Below are 19092 nucleotides of genomic sequence, written 5' to 3' on the forward strand. Positions count from 1 at the left end.
ATGGAACCTAAAGCTTGCAATATATTACAAATTGGACATGGTATTTAATCATAACAATGCTTGCTTCAAAAGATTCAGTCATGTATAGCTAAATGACCAATTATACATTGATCACCCTGCTCCAAAAGGTTGGACTCTATTATATTCTGGAATTGTACATCCAAGAATCTTGTAACATTGATCTTGTTGACTGTCTGCATTAGGGCGACATTTTCCAAAACGTCAGCGACACAAAATTGTGGTAGAAGCTCGATTTGATGGAGAGTTGCTGGCCACAGACCCAGTTGACCACAAAAGTCAGCCTGACTTTATTACTGAACTTGCCTGGGAACTTGACAGAAGATCATTGTATCAGCACAGGTATGTTGTTAAAATATTTTTGATGAAGGGCTTTTTAAAAATAAAACGGGTAACTTCTATTTCGATTGAAGAGTTTGTGTTTCTGTATTGTTGCATCTCTATTGCTTGTATTTGGACTATGTGGGAGATAAAAGCTAGTGATTGAACTCAATTCCTCCCATAACTAGTTACGATAGTTGGATCTTGCTTTCTGTTGATAAAAATGTCTGTACTAAATGGTACTGTCTATATTATTTTTTGATATTGGCTTAAAATAGCCAGGAAACTTGCTTAATATAAAGGTGTGTGTTTCCTTTTGTAGGTTACAACGCACACCCATCAAGCTATATTGTTATGCGATAGATTCTGTGTCATTAGCTAAGGAGTCTGTGGGTTATATCATTTTGGATCTGAGGTCTGTTCAAGAGACTAAGCAGGTGTGTTGGCTTGTGTTTTCTCAACATTTAAGATGCAGAGGAAACTGTTCAAGATGTGCTGAACTATTATTGTATGGGCTTAGTCATATGGCATTTTTACTTGTTAACATTGGTGTTTTTCTCCAAATAAAAGTGTAAAGATATGTGGACAAAACTGAATGATCTAAGGAAGTTATTAACTGAAAATAGCCCATGTTTGCTTCTAAATTTAAAGTTGAAGTTCCAATCCAGATGTCGTTCTTTACTCAGTGATGCCTGTCTTGAAGTATTATGGCCATTCCTCAGTCCAAGCATCAAATTAAAGTTTCAGCTCCGAATTGGCAATAATTAAAAAGAAAAAAGTCAAACATTCATTGTAGAGATTGATTTAATTGCACAAAAGAACCATCAAAAATGGGTTGGATACTATTGGTTACAGAAATTTGAAAAGCGAAGTAAATTCTGTGGCGAGGCTAGCAAAGCTGGAATTGTTGTCCATGGAGCAGAAAAGGTTAAGGGGAGATATATTAGTCGTCAAAATTATGTGGGGTTTTGATAGGCATAGGAAGAAACTTTCCACTTGCAGGAGGGTCAGTGATCGGCAAAAGGACCAAAGGGGAGATGAGGCGAATTTATTTTCTGCAGTGAGTTGTGATCTGGAATGCACTGCCTGTAAGGATGGTGGAAGCAGATTCAATAGTAAATTTCAAAGGGAATTTGATAAATACTTCAAGTGAAGAAAAAAATTGGAGCTATGGGGAAAGAGCAGGGGAATGGGATTAATTGAATCGCTCTTTCAAAGAGCCAGCAAAATGGGCCAAATGGCTTTCTGTGTAGCATGATTCTATAAAAGGGAAAGCTTTTCTTCTTTATAAAATAAATTAAACTTTTCACTTTTTCAGATAGTATCTATGGCCCCAAGTTTCCACATGATTTGCTCCTGATTTTTAGGTGGGGGGGAGGGAGGGAGAAAGCTGCAGGAAGCCTCAGAACTTGAGGCAGCCGTTTGGCGTCGGGCCCGACGGACGGCAGGGGGAGAAAGCTGCAAGAAGCCTCAGTGCTGATCATGGAAGGGCAATGTGGTTTTATTAAAAAATGTAAAAAATTGAACAGCTACAAAGAATTTGAATAGTCTCAAACAAGTGCATGTGTCTCGTTTATCACAGTCTATCTTTAATTACAGAATGCACTCCCTCACCCTCTCTCACAGAAATATCAAGAAAATTAAAATGCAAGCCTTTGCAAGGGTTCAATAAACAAATTTTCACTTTTTCTGCAGCACTTTTTAAAATGGCCAAGTGCCAATGTTTACTTCAGACTGCGCGAACACTCCAACGCGCACGCGCAGGGTTGCCGGCACGAAAAAAAACTCATTTAAATTGTACCCGCCCCCTCCTACTTACAAAATCGGCGCGAGTGGTAGGCTCCGCCCCCTGTGCGCCGCGCCAAGCAGACATCGAGCTGCAAAGCGCTCGAGAATAGCGTGTTTTTTTTTTCAGGCGCCGTTTTCGGCGTGAAAAGCGGGCGCCCAGCTCGGAGGGGCGCCTGTTTTGCCGCGTGTGGAAACTTGGGGCCTATAGAACTGACAAAATAGCAAATGCTTGCACTTAGTTAGCTGAGCGATGACTTCAATATTTTCATTTACTTGTAATCAACTACAGCCGTTCACGTGCTATTTAACGGGTTATATCTAGTTTTTATTTTGTCACTTCTTAAAAAAAATTACTGGCTCCAAGAACTGAATTTTTTTTACTTCCTTTTATTTGGCAACTGCTCTTGTATAACTGATTTTAAATATTTAATTTTTGATACTAGATTCTTTGGGTTATGGTTTCAATGTCTATCCATGCATCAATCTAGCAACATGACATTTTCATTAATCACGTTCAGAATTCAATTACATTTTTGAATTGCAATGATTTTTTTTATCCAACCTTTGAATCTATAATAATCTTGGTTAGGAGGCTGGATGGGATAGTTTCGGCCACGGACCACGCTCAACAGCGTCATTCCTAAAATGAGCATTTAGAAGAAAGCCCCAGCGTAAAATGTTGCAAGTACTGTTCATAAAACAAAACTACCAGGCAGTAACTTCTGAAATTTGTACATTAAAAAAAAATCTCTCCACCGATTGGTCTTGTTAATGGCATTGCTGTCTTTGCATTTCTCAGGCCAGACGTGGAAAAATATTTGATTACCACGAGCATCACGGCTGCTTATTGTGACAAAATCTCACCTTTCATTGCCTAACTTTTGATACGTGAAGATGTCATCAACTTTAACCAGGAAACGACTATTTTCTGAGTTTTGACTTTTGACTAGAGATCTTCAGATAGGGTTATCCTTGATTATTGAATCATAAGAGCCCATTTACTCAAATAAATTAAGGTTTTTGTTTCTCTGAAAATAGTGGTGAGATTTGACTTCACCATAAAGGGATATTCAATGAAAATACAGCAAATAGTACTTTTATCATCTTCACTACCTGTTAAGTTTGAAAATGTGCTTGCTGTTTCTGATGCATTGTTTATGATTTGAAATTTTTACTGTAGATACCCAAATGGTACCCCTTGCTGAGCAGCAAATACACAAAAAGTAAACCTCAGATCAAGATTGGTATTGTATTGGAAACTGATGCTAAACCACAAGGGGAAGGTTTTAAAGCCAGAGAGGCACCACCAAGAGATGGAAGATGTAAGTATATTTCTTAGTACTGCATAGTGTTCTCTTAACTGAATTTTGCTGTCTCCATTTCAAGAAGTAAGCATCATGCTAAGACTGTATAAAAAGCAAAACCACTCAAACCTGAAGGTTTCAACGCACAAACCTTTGGTCTGATCCCAGAACACAAATCTGAAATGTAACTAATTTTATGCAAGTAATCCTAGTTCATTGAGTGACCTGTTAAATCTACATTTGGATTTCTGTGTTGGAAGGTAAGTTTGGTATTCCATGTAGGTGTTTTAAATTGCTAAAGAATATTGGTGTAACTGCTGCAGTTCTTGTGTCTCTAGAGGAATGTAGAGTTCTGGTTTAATATGAGTAATTGTTCTGATGCTATTGTCTTGTAGAGGGCTAGCCTTGTTTTTCTAAAGTTGTATTTGGTTGGCCTGAGCATAGACTAGATTATTGTCAAGTGTACTAATCTGCCTGGCTTTGGACTATGCTGAGTCCACGAGCAAGAGATTGCTTTCTCTCTTAGGCACCAAACTGCTGTACTGTTGTGCAATTGGGCAAGTAATGGACATTTTAGAATATTCTGTTTGATAAGTAGGCCAATTTCTTATGGAATCTTTTTTCTGTCAACTTTTCTAGCCATCTTCACTTTTGTGTTATATAACTGAAAACAACATGCACATGTTAAGTGGCCAACAGACTTCCTCAGTAGTTTTTTTTCCATCGTGGGAGCACCATCACAAGGATTGCAGTTGTTTAAGGCCCACCACCACACCTCTAAGAAATTAGAGGTGGATAATAAATGCTGCCTTTCCTTTGTCGCCCATATCCAGAAATTATCTTGGTGCCGATCATGCAAGATTTGTTCATCTTCATTTCTGTTTATCCCTCTACACTAATTTTGTTGCTACTTGTTCATAATGTGGGGAGTTAATTGCTCTGTAGAAGATTCTGTCATTGTCCTTTTGACAGTAGCTACACTGTTGGACGGAGTATAAATCAAGAAATAATGGAGGCTTGTAAAAGAGGAACGGCAATAATCATGGGTGATTTTAAACTTCATGTTGATTGGACAAAGCAAATTGGCCAGGGTAGTCTTCAGGAAGAGTTCATAGAGTGTATCCGGGATAGTTTCCTTGAACAGCATGTTGCTGAACCAACCAGGGAGCAGGCTATCTTAGATGTGGTACTGTGTAATAAGACAGGATTAATAAATGATCTTGCAGTGAAGAATCCTCTAGGAATGGGTGACCATAACATGGTTGAATTTCAGATTCAGTTGGAGAGTGAGAAAGTTGGATCTCAAACCAGTGTCCTAAGCTTAAATAAAGGAGACTACAGTAAAGTATGGGATGGTTGATGAGCAGTGGCAGACATTGAAGGAGATATTTCATAACTCTCTACAAAAATATATCCCAATAAGGAAAAGCTGTAAGAGAAGGGATAACCATCCGTGGCTAACTAAGGAAATAAGGGATAGTATCAAATTGAAAACAAGGGCATACAATGTGGCCAAGACTAGTGGGAGGCCAGTGGATTGAGAAACTTTTAAAAGCCAACAAAGAACGACTTTTTTTTTTAAAAAAGAGGGAAGATAGATTATGAAGGTAAACTAGCACAAAATATAAAGATAGTAAGAGTTTCTACAGGTCCATAAAAATGGAGAGTGGCTAAAGTAAATGTTCATCCTCTTGAGGATGAGACTGAGGAATTATTAATGGGGAACAGGGAAATGGCAGAGACTTTGAATAAATATTTTGTATCGGTCTTCATGGTAGAAGACACTAAAAACATCCCAATAGGGGATAATCAAGGGGCTATAGGGAGAGAGGAACTTAATACAATCACTATCACTAAAAAAAAAGTAGTGGATGCATTGGTTGTAATTACCAAAATTCCCTGGGTTCTGGGGAGGTCCCAACGGATTGGAAAACCGCAAATGCAAAGTCCCTGTTGAAAAAAGAAGGCAGACAGAAAGCAGGAAACTATAGACCAGTTAGCCTAACATCTGTCGTTGGGAAAATGCTGGAGTCCATTATTAAAGAAGCCGTAGCCAGACATTTGGAAAAGCATAATTCAATCGAGCAGAGTCAGCATGGTTTTATGAAGGGGAAATCATGTTTGACAAATTTTCTGGAGTTCTTTGAGGATGTAACCAGCAGGGTGGATAAGGGGGAACCAGTGGATGTGGTGTATTTGGATTTCCAGAAGGCATTCGATAAGGTGCTACATAAATCGTTACTGCCCAAGATAAATGTTCACGGGGTTGGGGGTAATATATTAGCATGGATTGAGGATTGGCTAACTAAGAGAAAAGAGTCTAGATAAACAGGTAATTTTCTGGTTGGCAAGCAATAACTGGTGGGGTACTGCAGGGATCGGTGCTGGGGCCTCAACTATTTACAATCTATATTGATGACTTGGATGAAGGGACTGAGTGTAATGTAGCCAAGTTTGCTGATGATACAAAGATGGGTGGGAAAGCAAATTGAGGACACACAATTTGCAACGGGATATAGACAGGCTAAGTGGGCAAAAAATTTGTCAGATGGAGTATAATGTAGGGAAATATGAGGTTATCTACTTTGGCAGAAAAAATAGAAAAGCAAATTATAATTGAAATGGAGAAACATTGCAAAGTGCTGCAGTATAGAGGGACCTAGGGTTCCTTGTGCATGAAACACACAAATTTAGTATGCAAGTACAGCAAGTAATCAGGAAGGCAAATGGAATGGTGGCCTTTATTGCAAGGGGATAGAGTATAAAAGCAGAGAAGTCCTGCTACAACTGTATAGGGTATTGGTGAGTCCACACCTGGAGTACTGCATACAGTTTTGGTCTCTGTATTTAAGGAAGGATATACTTGCATTGGAGGCTGTTCAGAGAAGGTTCACCAGGTTGATTCTGGAGATGAGGGCGTTGACTTATGAAGATGGATTGAGTAGTTTGGGACTATACTCATTGGAGTTCCGAAGAATGAGAGGTGATCTTATTGAAACATAAAAGATAATGCAAAGGCTCGACAAGTTGGATGCAGAGAGAATATTTCCATTCATAGGGGAAACTAAAACTAGGGGGCATAGTCTCAGAATAAGGGGCCGCCCATTTAAAACTGAGTTGAGGAGGAAATATCTTCTCTGGGGGTTGTAAAGCTGTGGAATTCTCTGCCCTAGAGAGCTGTGGAGGCTGGGTCATTGAATACATTTAGGGTGGAAATAGAGCCATAAAGAAGTAAAGGATTATGGGGAATGGGCAGGGAAGTGGAACTGAGTCCATGATCAGATCAGCTATGATATTAAATGGCGGACCAGGCTTAATGGGCCAGGTGGCCTAATCCTGCTCCTATTTCTTCTGTTATGTTCTTATGAAAAGCCCCCTCCCCCCCCCGAGCCAGTACCACTCCTAGTCCGGGCCAAAAGGGTGGACAAACCAAAAGCCCCAGATTAAAATTAAAGACACAAAGAAGATTGTTACAGTACTACAGAATCGTTAAGTAAAAGGTTATAATTACCCGCTCTCTCTCTGCCGCTGCTGTCCCGGCCGTGGAACTGGATCTTCTGCGTTGATTCTCTTACCTGTGCTGATTTTGATAACTACCCAGGTTTTTCAGAGCAGACACATACGCTGTCTTAAGAAAAATCGTAGTTGGCCAAACTTGCATAATAACCAGAATTGGCACGGATGGCAGATTACGCCCCCAATGAGGTTTTTAAAAAAAAAAATAATCAGTGAATTACGATGGTGCAGAAACTTGGAGATTTTAATTTACTCTCCCCCAAAAAAAGGTGTACGCCACAAAACGGTGCAGATAATCGGGGAAAATTGAGCCCAAGGAAAGTAACTTTGAGATGAACCAGAGTTGAGGGTATATTTAAGACCGGAGCTAGGAAACATTTCTTTAGACACAAGATTAAACTACAATTTATTATGCACCAGACATTAAAGCCACAACGTGTAGATTCACCAACATAGTACCAGGGATGACACCTATAGTTGAGAAGTGACCCAAGATAGTGCGACTAAGAGGAGATTTAATGGAGGTTTTTAAAGTAATGAAGGTTTTGGTAAAATGAGCAGGAAAAACTCTTCACTCTGGTTGGGTAGTCCGTGATGAGGGGCTACTATATAAAAATTATCTGAATGCAAAGGGAGGTTGGGAGAAATCTCTTCACATAGCGTTGTTGGAGCCCGGAATGAAGCCGGGGCAGAATTGAGCAGTGGGATTAGTTCTAAATTAGTCTGGCAAAGAGCCAGCACAGGCATGCTGAATTGAATGGCTTGCATCTCTGCTTTAAACTCTGCTCGTTCTAATTTGATCAATACCTGAACCAAATTGCCAGGAAGCACAGTTGCGGCCACGACATTGGACATATTTGAGAAACAAATTGATTCAGTACTTGAACTCATTAGGTTTGTTGTTCTACATCATCATCATATCAGCATAGACAGTCTCTTGAAATTGAGGAAGACGTGCTTCCACTCTTAGAATGAGTGAGTCCTTAGGTGGCTGAACAGTCCAATACGAGAGCGACTGTCCCACCTGTGGCAGGAACTGACAGACAGTCGTTGAGGGTAAGGGAGGGTGGGACAGGTTTGTTGCATGTTCCTTCCGCTGCCTGCAGTTGTTTTCTGCATGCATTCGGCGATGAGACACGAGGTGCTCAGTGCCCTCCTGGATGCACTTCCTCCACTCTGCAGTCTTTGGCCAGGGACTCCCAGGTGTCGGTGGGGATGCCGCACTTTATCAGGGAGGCTTCGAGGGTGTCCTTGTAACGTTTCCTCTGCCCACCCTTGGCTCGTTTGCCATGAAGGAGTTCTGAGTAGAGCACTTGCTTTGGGAGTGTCGTGTCTGGCATGCAGACAACGTGGCCTGCCCAGCGGAGCTGATCAAGTGTGGTCAGTGCTTTAATGCTGGGGATGTTGGCAAGATCGAGGACGGAGATGTTGGTGCGTCTGTCCTCCCAGGGGATTTGTAGGATCTTGCGGAGGCATCTGGTATTTCTCCAGCGACTTGAGGTGTCTACTGTACATGGCCCATGCCTCTGAGCCATACCGGAGGGCGGGTAATACGACAGCCCTGTAGACCATGAGCTTGGTGGTAGATTTGAGGGCCTGGCCTTTGAACACTCTCTTTTCCTCAGGCGGCCGAAGGCTGCGCTGGTGCAATGGAGATGATGTTGAATCTCCTCATCAATGTCTGCTTTTGTTGATAAGAGGCTCCCGAGGCATGGGAAATGGTCCACGTTGTCCAGGGCCATGCCATGATGACTGGGGGGCAGTGCTGTGCGGCGAGGACAGGCTGGTGGAGGACCTTTGTCTTACGAATGTTTAGCGTAAGGCCCATACTTTCGTATGCCTCAGTAAATACGTTGACCCTATTCTGGAGTTCAGCCTCTGTGCAGACACAGGCATCGTCTGCGTACTGTAGTTTGACGACAGAGGTTGGGGTGGTCTTGGACCTGGCCTGGAGAAGGCGAAGGTTAAACAGCTTCCCACTGGTTCTGTAGTTTAGTTCTACTCCAGCGGGGAGCTTGTTGACTGATGTGGAGCATGAGAGTGAGGAAGATTGAGAAGAGGGTTGGAGCAATGACGCAGCCCTGATTGATCCCTGTCCGGACGTGGATTGGGTCTGTAATGGTCTTTGAACTCAATAGGGTGGTTGTTCTACAAAGATGAGATCAAATGGGCTGAAGAACCACCTTCATCTGAACCAATCTTGTGCAAAGTGTAGAGGGAGAATTTTAACTTGCTTGTCGTGATTTCTAAAATGGCACTTTTGGGAACATTTGTGATATCTGTTGTCACATATTTAAAACTGGGAACCGTATGCCACAGCTAAAATCAGAAGACAAATTGTATACTTGATATTATTTGAAAATAAATGATTTTTGTGTTTTAGTGTAAATCGTTGGCATGAACCTTTTTATAAATAGATAGCACCGTAGAAATTTGTACTGACTTCTTTGTACAACTTCGTGGTTGATTTTTGAAATGTACTAAGTGGAACAAGCTGTAAAATTATTCCTCGTTCTTTTGTTTTTAAACCAAGTTTCAAGTTGCTGACACTTGCTGGGACGTGGACCCACATGTGTCAGACATACTCCAACATTAGGTAAATGACTCCTCATTCAGTGTGAATCTTGGTCATATGTCTCAACAGGCTATTTCAGCATGGTGGGCATCATAGATAATTCACACACTTATATAACCAGCGGGTGTCATGATTGTTATTGACAACTAGAACCATGGCTGCTTTATTCTCTCTTCCCCCTCCCCCTCCTTTCAGCCAGGGGCGCTGAGGCCAATTAGTGTCTTAATGCTGTCTTGGCTGAGATCAGTTAACTTGGGTAGACTGTGAATCTGACCTGATTCCTTCTGGCCATGTGGCTTTGTACCACCTTGATTGGTGCATTTACCCACTAAGCCATTGAGGAAGATGTTAAAAACAACTTTTGAAGTTGAATAATTTTAAATGTAGCTTTTTTCTGGAGAAAAGGGTGGTATTTAAAAATGAAGCTGATCTCCCCCTTCAGGTTTTCTTCAATGTTCATAGCCTTTGACCAACTTTTAATAATATTTGCATAGAGGTTTGTTTCTGATTTGCACATAACATGGTAATAGCCATTGTTATGTATGCAACACCTTGTAACCAGCATTCTACTGCTATCTGTTGGAGTCGCAAGGGATCCCAGCATCCCTTGGGAGCACTGTATATAAGCAGGCCTCCCATGCTGTGCCAGCACTCTGGAGTCAGAATAAAGAGACTAAGGTCACACTTACTCACGTCTATAGTACTCAGTCACATTGCTTTATTTGAGACATAACAACTGACGACGAGTAATAGATAACGAACCATTACGCGAAAATGCAGAGAACTGTTGGTATCTTGGAGAAATTCTCCGAAGGTGGCGATTGGGAAGCCTTCGTGGAGCGACTCGACCAATACTTCGTGGCCAACGAGCTGGAAGAGAATGAGAACGCTGCCTAAAAAAGGGCGATCCTCCTTACTGTCTGCGGGGCAACAACCTATGGCCTCATGAAGAATCTTCTTGCTCTGGTGAAACCAAGAACTAAATCGTATGAAGAACTGTGTATGCTGGTCAGGGTGCACGTAAATCCGAAGGGGAGCGTTCTGATGGCATGGTATCGATTTTATACATGTCAACGGTCTTAAGGCCAGGAAGTGGCGAGCTACGTCGCCGAACTGAGGCGCCTTGCAGGACATTGCAAATTTGGTGGATTCCTGGAGGAAAAGCAAGACTTTTTTGTACTTGGCATTGGCCATGCGGTTATCCTTCGCAAACTGTTGACTGTTGAAACACCGAACCTGAGCAAAGCCATAATGATAGCCCAGGCATTTATGTCCACCAGTGTAAAGATGCATCGGCAAGTACTGTACACAAAGTAATATCATTTTCAGGCAGGAAGAATGCATATGGCAGAACGTACACGCCTGCAGCTGCACGACCTCAGGTGACTGAGTCCGCCATCAAGTGCGAATGCGAGGCAACTAACACGTTGGCGCTGTGGAGGTGATCATCGAGCCCATCAATGCCGCTTCAAACACGATGCGTGCAAAGGCTGTGGAACAATAGGACACCTCCAGCGAATGTGCAGACGAGCTGCAAACCACCGCGTTGCAGAGGAAGATTGATCCATGGTGGATCAAACTGAGGAGGCAGATGTGTACGGGACACACACCTTCACCACGAAATATCCACCGATCCTGTTAAAAGTTGAACTGAATGGAATTCCAGTATCCAAGGAATTGGCCACGGGTGCAAGTCAGTCTATCATGAGCAAAAAGGCCTTCGACAGGCTGTGGTGCAACAAGGCACAAAGGCCCAAGCTGAGCCCTATTCATACCAAGCTTGCACTAAAGAGCTGATCCTTGTAATTGACAGTGCAGCAGTAAAAGTCTCCGATGATGGAGCGGTGCACGAACTACCACTATGGATTGTACCAGAGGATGGCCCCACACTGTTCGGGAGAAGCTGGCTGGGAAAAATCCGCTGGACCTGGGACAACATCAGAGTGCTTTCGTCAGTCGATGACTCCTCGTGCCCAGGTTTTGAGCAAGTTCCCATCGTTGTTTGAACCGGGCATCGGAAATTTCTCTGGGGTGAAGATGGAGATCCACTTGGTACCCGGTACACGACCCATCCACTACAAGGCACGTACAGTGCCTACATGATGCGAGAGAAAGTGGAGATCGAGCTGGACAGACTGCAACGAGCACCGGTTGAGTTCAACGAGTGGGCCAGTCGCAGTGTAACGGTTCTCAAGGACGATGGCATGGTCAGAATTTGTGGGGACTAAAGTAACAATTAACCATTTTTCGCTGCAGGACCAGTATCCGTTACCCAAGGCAGATGACCTATTTGTGACGCTGGCAGGAGGGAAGACGTTCACCAAGTTGGAGCTGACCTTGTATTACATGACGCAGGAGCTGGCGGAATCTTCGAAAGGCCTCGCCTGCATCAACACGCACAAAGGTCTGTTCATCTACGATAATAGATGTCCGTTTGGGATTCGATTGGCCGCGGCTATTTTTCAAAGGAACGTGGAAAGTCTGCTAAAGTCGGTTCCGTGCACCGTGGTTTTCCAGGATGACATATTGATCACAGGTCGGGACACCATCGAATACTTGCAGAACCTGGAAGAGGTTCTAAGTCGGCTAGATTGTGTGGGACTCGGGTTGAAACGCTCTGTGTTTTCCTGGCGCCATAGGTCGCGTTCTTAGGGAAAAGAATTGCGGCAGACGGCATCAGACTCATGGAGGCCATCAATAATGCGCCGAGACTGCAGAACGTGACGGAGCTGCGGTCGTTCCTGGTGGTACTCAATTATTTTGGTAATTTCCTACCCAGGTTAAGCACCTTGCTAGAACCTCTACATGTGTTGCTACGCAAGGGAGATGACTGGTTTTGGGGGAAATCACGAAACTGCTTTTGAGAGAGCCCGAAATCTGTTATGTTCCAACAAACTTCTGTATGACCCATGTAAATGTTTAGTGCTAGCTTGCGATGCGTCTTCGTACGGGGTCGGGTGCTTGTTACAACAAGCAAACGAATCGGGAACATTGCAACTGGTCGCCTATGCGTCCAGGAGTTTATCCAAGGCCGAAAGGGCCTACAGCATGATTGAAAAAGAAGCTCTGGCATGCGTTTACGGGGTGAAAAAAATGCACCAGTATCTGTTTGGGCATAAGTTCAAGTTAGAAACTGACCATAAGCCGCTCGTATTGCTATTCTCAGAGCAAAGATATTAATACCAATGCCTCTGCTCGCATCCAAAGATGGGCACTCACGCTGTCTGCATATAACTATGTAATTTGTCACAGGCCAGGCACACAGAACTGCGCTGATGCTCTGTCGGCCACCATTGCCCACCCCCGGGGTGGAAACGGTGCAGTCTGCAGACTTGCTCTTGGTGATGGATGCATTTGAAAACGAAAAGTCACCCATTACGGCCTGCCAAATCAGGACCTGGACCAGCCAGGATCCTTTACTGCCCTTGTTTTTTTTTTTAAAAACTGTGTCCTCCATTGGAGCTGGTCCAGCATCCCAGAGGAGATGCATGAAGAGATCAAGCCGTTCCAGCAGCGCAAAGACGAAATGTTCATACAGGCAGTACTGTCTTTCTTTTGTGGGGTAATCGTGTGGCTTTACCTACACAGTACCCACCCAGGCATAGTAATGAAAGCTATCGCCAGATCCCTTGTGTAGTGGCCCGGCATCGACTCAGATTTGGAGTCTTGCGTGTGCCAATGCAGCACTTGATCTCAACTGAGCAATGCACCCAGAGAGGCACCGCTAAGTTTGTGGTCGTGGCCCTCCAAATCATGGTCTCGGATCCACGTTGACTTCGCTGGCCCATTTCGAGACAAAATGTCTTTGGTTGTTGTGGATGCTTATTCAAAATAGATTGAGTGTGTAATAATGTCTGTAAGCGCGTCCACTGCCACCATCGAAAGCCTGCAAGCCATGTTTGCCACGCATGGCCTGCCTGATGTATTTTATCAGTGACAATAGGCTGTGCTTCACCAGCGCTGAATTCAAGGAATTCATGACCCACAATAGGATCAAGCACGTCACATCTGCCCCGTTCAAGCCCGCATCTAACATCCAGGCAGAACCGGCAGTCCAAACCATCAAGCAAAGCTTGAAACGCATGTCGGAAGGCTCCCTGCAGATCTGCCTGTCCTGAGTCCCGCTCAGCTACCGCACAAGACCCCACTCGCTCACTGGGGTTCCCCCTGCTGAACTGCTCATGAAAAGGGCACTCGAGACCAGGCTCTTTCTGGTCCAACATGATCTCCAGGGTCATGTCTAGGGCAGGCAGCATCAACAAAGCATGTATCATCGTGCAAATTTGTCATGCTATATTGAAGTCCATGACCCTGTATTTGTACTCCACTATGGACCTGGTCCCAAATGGCTTGCTGGCATTGTCGTAGCCAAAGAAGGGAGTAGTGTGTTTCAGGTCAAACTTGCAAATGGACTAACTTGCAGAAAGCATTTGGACCAAACCAAACTGCGATTCACAGACTGCCACGAGCAACCTGAAGAGGACACCACCAACTTCGACCCTCCGATACACACACAAGTGGCAACCGACATCACGGTTGACCATGAAGCTGAACTCATCATCCCCAGCAAGGCCAGCTGCGCAGCAGCCCAGTGAATGCCCAACCAACTCACCTGCGTTTGTACCGAGACAATCGACTAGGGAGCGGAAAGCCCCAGATCGTCTCGCCCGGTCAGTGTACTATTAACTTTGCGGGGGGAGTGATGTTATGTATGCAACACCTTGTAACCAGCATTCTACCTCCACCAGAGGGCGCACTGGTCAGAATAGAGTGTCTAAGGTCACACTTATTCAAGTCTACAGTTCTCAATCACATTGCTTTATTTGAGACATAGCAGCCATTATAAATGTATATTGTCTGTTTATTGTCCGAACTTTTGCCCATTTCCAAGCCAGTTCTGCTCATGGTTTTTTTTTTCTCTCCTTTCTTCCTCCTTTCCTTATAAAACTTCTGCATTTATCAAAAAAAGTGCATTGCATTTATACTGCAGTCAAAATTGGTGAAGTTCAACTCTCCTGTAAGGCACTCTTCAGTGCACAACTGCATGAAGCAAGTGTTTTACAAGGGGCACTATCTTCTTTTCTTTCCCTTGGAAAGGAGGCATCAGTTGGTCAGGATGCAAAGCTTTCATTGGGTGGTTGGCATCTAGGGCTGCTCCTAGGGGAGATTAGTTTCTCTGATATTTTTTCACACCATTCAAAGTGAATATCATTGTATTGGGGAAAGAGAAGGTCCCTATTTTTTTGTATTTTACAACTATTTTCTGTGGTCAAGAATAAAGGAATGCGTTATTTTAACAGGCCAAAAAATCCTGTTGTCCTCAGTGGTCTGAAATGATTGATTATCCACAGCAACCTTTGATATTAAATAGATTAAGGTGTGAAGCTTTGAAACCATATCCAAATTGAAAGGTTTTGATGATCTAGGAAGTTTATTTGTCCACATGTGGGTTAGTGGAAAAATGAATAATTTTAAAATTTTAGTTGAAGTTTTGAAATTTTGTGGCGGGTGGGTGAAAATTATAGTTCTTGTTTAGTGGTGTTGGAAGAATAGAATTGAAATTCCCACAGGAAGAATTGGATCAAGACGACTTATTAATGTCTCTGGTTTTGTACGCAATGCTGTTTTGACCGGGTAGTGTTGGGAGTCCGACATCAACCGGAGGTCGGCGAGCAGCGGGAGGCCCAGGTGTCTGCGAGCAGAGAGAGGCCTGGAGATCGGCCAGAGACACGGGTCGTCAGAGTGGAGGTCGGGGCCTGGAGGTGGGAAGAGGCAAGGGATGGAGGTAGAGGCCCAGGAGAGGCGCAGCAGGGTCGTGGCCCAGGGAAGGAGCAGCACTGGCCAACTGTGAGGTCGTAAGGCCTATACTGCATTCGATGCAACCCAGGGAGAGAGGACAGTAGGAGAGTGTGTGTGTGTGTGTCTGTGTACACTAGACCCATGCAGCGGAGCCTGGTCTCCAGTCGTTTTGGACCCCGTTGCCACTGGACCAAGACCTTGCTCTGCCAAGCCTGTGTGGTAGCTGGTGTGCAACGGCTACCCCACGTTGGAAGAATTCACGCACCAGCATCTTCCGCGCTTCAAAATGAAGCTCGGGACCTGGGCAACCACAACTGCGATGCCGTACTGCTATCGTTGCCTGGGAGCTCAGAAGTTTCGAAGTTGACATCGCCGTCCTAAGCGAAACCCGGCGGGCAGGGGAACAAGGTGGTGGTTACACCTTCTGGAAAGGTGCACCAGAAGAAAATCGGCCCCTCCATGGGATAGGCTTCGCCATAAAAAATGAACTAGTTGGTCGTCTCAGCGACTCCCCTTGTGGGATAAACAAACACCTCATGACTCTGCGGCTCACCCTAACCCGGGACCAGTGCGCGACGGTCTTCAGCGCATACGCCCTGACTACAGACGAGACGAAAGAGGAATTCTACTCCAGCCTCAAACAATCCCTGTGCCGAGTACCAACTGACGAGCTGATTCCTCCTTGGCGACTAACGCCAGAGTTGGAAAGGACACGGACTTTGGGGAGGTGTGATTGGCAGAGAGGGGGTAGGGAAAACCAACTCCAACAGTATCCTCCTCCTGACTGCTTAGAACATGGCCTTGTCATAACGAACACCCTGTTCCATCAGAAAGACGAGTATAAGGCTTCATGGCAGCACCCTTGCTCCAAGCACTGGCATCTGCTAGACTACGTCACCGTCCGAGCGAGGGACCGCAAGAACGTGCGGATCACTCGCGCCATGACCAGAGCTGACGACTGCTGGACGGATCAACATCAATGTAGCCTCAAAACAGAGATGGCAACAGAAACGATGCCGCAGGAAAATCAACACTGGAGCACTCCAAGACCCTGTTTTTAAAAAAAAAAAACCTTCAGCCATCGCCTCACTGCCAACCTAGCGACTCCCAGAGATGCGGAATGTCCACAGAGCCTGATCTGCCCTCAAGGCCTCCATAATTAGCACCTGTGAAGAGACGCTCAGTCACTCGACGAGGAAACACCAAGACTGGTTCGCCGAGAATGACCAGGAGATCCAGGAGCTCATAAGCTGTAAGTGCAAGGCATTCTTGAACTGGAAACAGCAACGCAACTTGAGCAAGAAAGCAGTTCTACAGACGTCTGAAGGCAGAGGTCCAACAAAAAAAACTCATGACCTAAAGAACAGATGGTGGGTGGAGAAGGCGCAGGAGATCCAACAAGTAGCTGACAACCACAACATGCGTGGATTCTTCACAGTCAAGACCACCTACGGCTCAAGCACTCAAGGCCTTACCCCACTGCTGGCCAAGAACTGAGATACTCCAGGACAGAGTGCCCACTGGAAGGAATCACTTCGAAGATCTCCTTAACCGCAATAGTGTCCTCTACTCCATCCCGCAGCATGCTACCCGCTACCATCTCAGCGCAATCCCAGCCCGGTACGAAGTAGAAAAGGCCATCCGACAACTGAAGAACAATAAGGCCTCGGGAGCAGATAGAATCCCTGTCGAAGTACTAAAATATGGCGGAGCTGCACTATTGGTGCGAATGCATGATATCTCTCTCATTTGGCAGGAAGAGAGCATGCCGGGGGATTTTGGCGACGTGGTAATCATGACAGTTTGCAAGAAAGGTGACTAAGTCGATTGCGATAATTAGATGAGTTTCCCTGCTGTTTGCTAGAGGGAAAGTCATAACAAGAATCCTCCTCAATAGCCGCCTCCCTGTGACTGAAGAACTCCTCCCAGAGTCGCAATGTGGATTCCGCCCACAAAGGGGCAAAACAGACATGATCTTCATGGCATAGCAAATCCAAGACAAATATAGGGAACTGCAGATACTGTCAACCGTGAGGGATTGTGGAACATCCTCCTCGAATTCGGCTGCCCTCAAGTTTGTCACCATCCTTCGCCTGCTTCACGATGACATGCAAGCAGTGATCTTGACCAACGGATCCACCACAGACTTAATTACTGTTCGGACCGGGATCAAGCAAGGCTGTGTCATTACACCAATGCTCCTCCCGATCTTCTTTGCAGCAATGCTCCATCTCGCCCTCCGTAAGCTCCCCGCTGGAATGGAACTAATCTACAGAACAAACGGAAACTATTCAACCTCCACCGCTTCCGGGCCAGGTCCAAGGTCATCCCATCCTCTGTCACTGAATTACAGTATGCAGACGACGCCTGCGTCTGCGCACGCTGAGACCGAACTCCAAGCCATCGTCAACACCTCCGCCGAGGCATACGCGACCATGGGCCTTGCATTAAACATCCGTAAGACAAGATCCTCTACCAAACTGCCCCTGCCACACAACACTGCTCCCTGATTAACAAAATCCATGATGGGACCTTGGACAACGTGGACCATTTCCCATACCTCTGGAGCCTGCTGTCATCAAGGGCTGACATTGACGACTAGGTCCAACACCGCCTTCAGTGTACCAGTGCAGCCTTTGGTCGCTTGAGGAAATGTGTTTGAAGACCAGGTCCTTAAACCCAACACCAAGCTCGTGTACAGAGCAGTAGTGATACTCGCCCTCCTATATGCCTCAGACATGGACTATGTACAGCAGGCACCTCAAAGCGCTGGAGAAGTACCACCAACGCTGCCTCTACAAAATCCTGCAAATCCATTGGCAAGATAAGTGTACCAACGTCTGTGACCTCGCTCAGGCCAACATCCCCAGCATTGACCACGCTAGATCAGTTCTGCTGGGCGGGCCACCTCGTCCATCTTCCCGATAAGAGACTCCCAAAACAAGAACTCTACTCATGGCAGATGCAGTATAATGTGAGGTTATCCACTTTGGTGGCAAAAAAATGAAGGCAGAATATTATCTGAATGGCAGAAGATTAGGAAAAGGGGAGATGCAACGAGACCTGGGTGTCATGGTAAATCAGTTATTGAAAGTTGGCATGCAGGTACAACAGGCAGTGAAGAAGGCAAATGGCATGTTGGCCTTCATAGCTAGGGGATTTGAATATAGGAGCAGGGAGGTCTTGCTGCAGTTGTACAGGGCCTTGGTGAGGCATCACCTGGAATATTGTATCCAGTTTTGGTCTCCTAATCTGAGGAAGTACGTTTTTGCTATTGAGGGAGTGCAGCGAAAGTTCACCAGATTGATTCCAGGGATTGCAGGACTGACCTATGAGGAGAGACTGGATCAACGGGGCTTGTATCCACTGGAGTTTAGAAGAATGAGGGGATCTCATAGATTCATATAAAATTCTGACTGGATGGGACAGGTTAGATGCAGGAAGAATGTTCAATGTTGGAAGTCCAGAACCAGGGATCACAGTCTAAGGATAAGGGGTAAGCCATTCAGGACTGAGATGAGAGACTTCTTCACTCCGAGTTGTTAACCTGTGGAATTCTCTGCCGCAGAGAGTTGTTAATGCCAGTTCATTAGATATATTCAAGAGGGAGTTAGATATGGCCAGGGATATGGAGAGAAAGCAGGAAAGGGGTACTGAGGTTGAATGATCAGCCATGATCTTATTGAATGGTGGTGCAGACTCGAAGGGCCGAATGGCCTACTCCTGCACCTATTTTCTATTTCTATGAAGCAAACCCCAGCTAGGCAGAAG

At 45.0% G+C, this 19092-nt stretch overlaps 1 protein-coding gene across 3 annotated transcripts in view; it reads left to right on the forward strand.

The window, feature by feature from the left end:
- The window catches only part of cep120 (centrosomal protein 120), a 136420-nt gene that overhangs the window by 3687 nt on the left and 113641 nt on the right, over positions 1–19092 (forward strand). For all 3 annotated transcript variants that reach the window (XM_070883190.1, XM_070883201.1, XM_070883212.1), the window contains exons 2-4: positions 204–360; positions 662–776; positions 3308–3449. In XM_070883190.1, the coding sequence (XP_070739291.1) occupies positions 204–360; positions 662–776; positions 3308–3449 (414 nt within the window). The remainder of the gene's footprint in view (positions 1–203; positions 361–661; positions 777–3307; positions 3450–19092) is intronic.

Source organism: Pristiophorus japonicus, chromosome 1 (assembly GCF_044704955.1).
Source record: "Pristiophorus japonicus isolate sPriJap1 chromosome 1, sPriJap1.hap1, whole genome shotgun sequence".
Taxonomy (NCBI): domain Eukaryota; kingdom Metazoa; phylum Chordata; class Chondrichthyes; family Pristiophoridae; genus Pristiophorus; species Pristiophorus japonicus.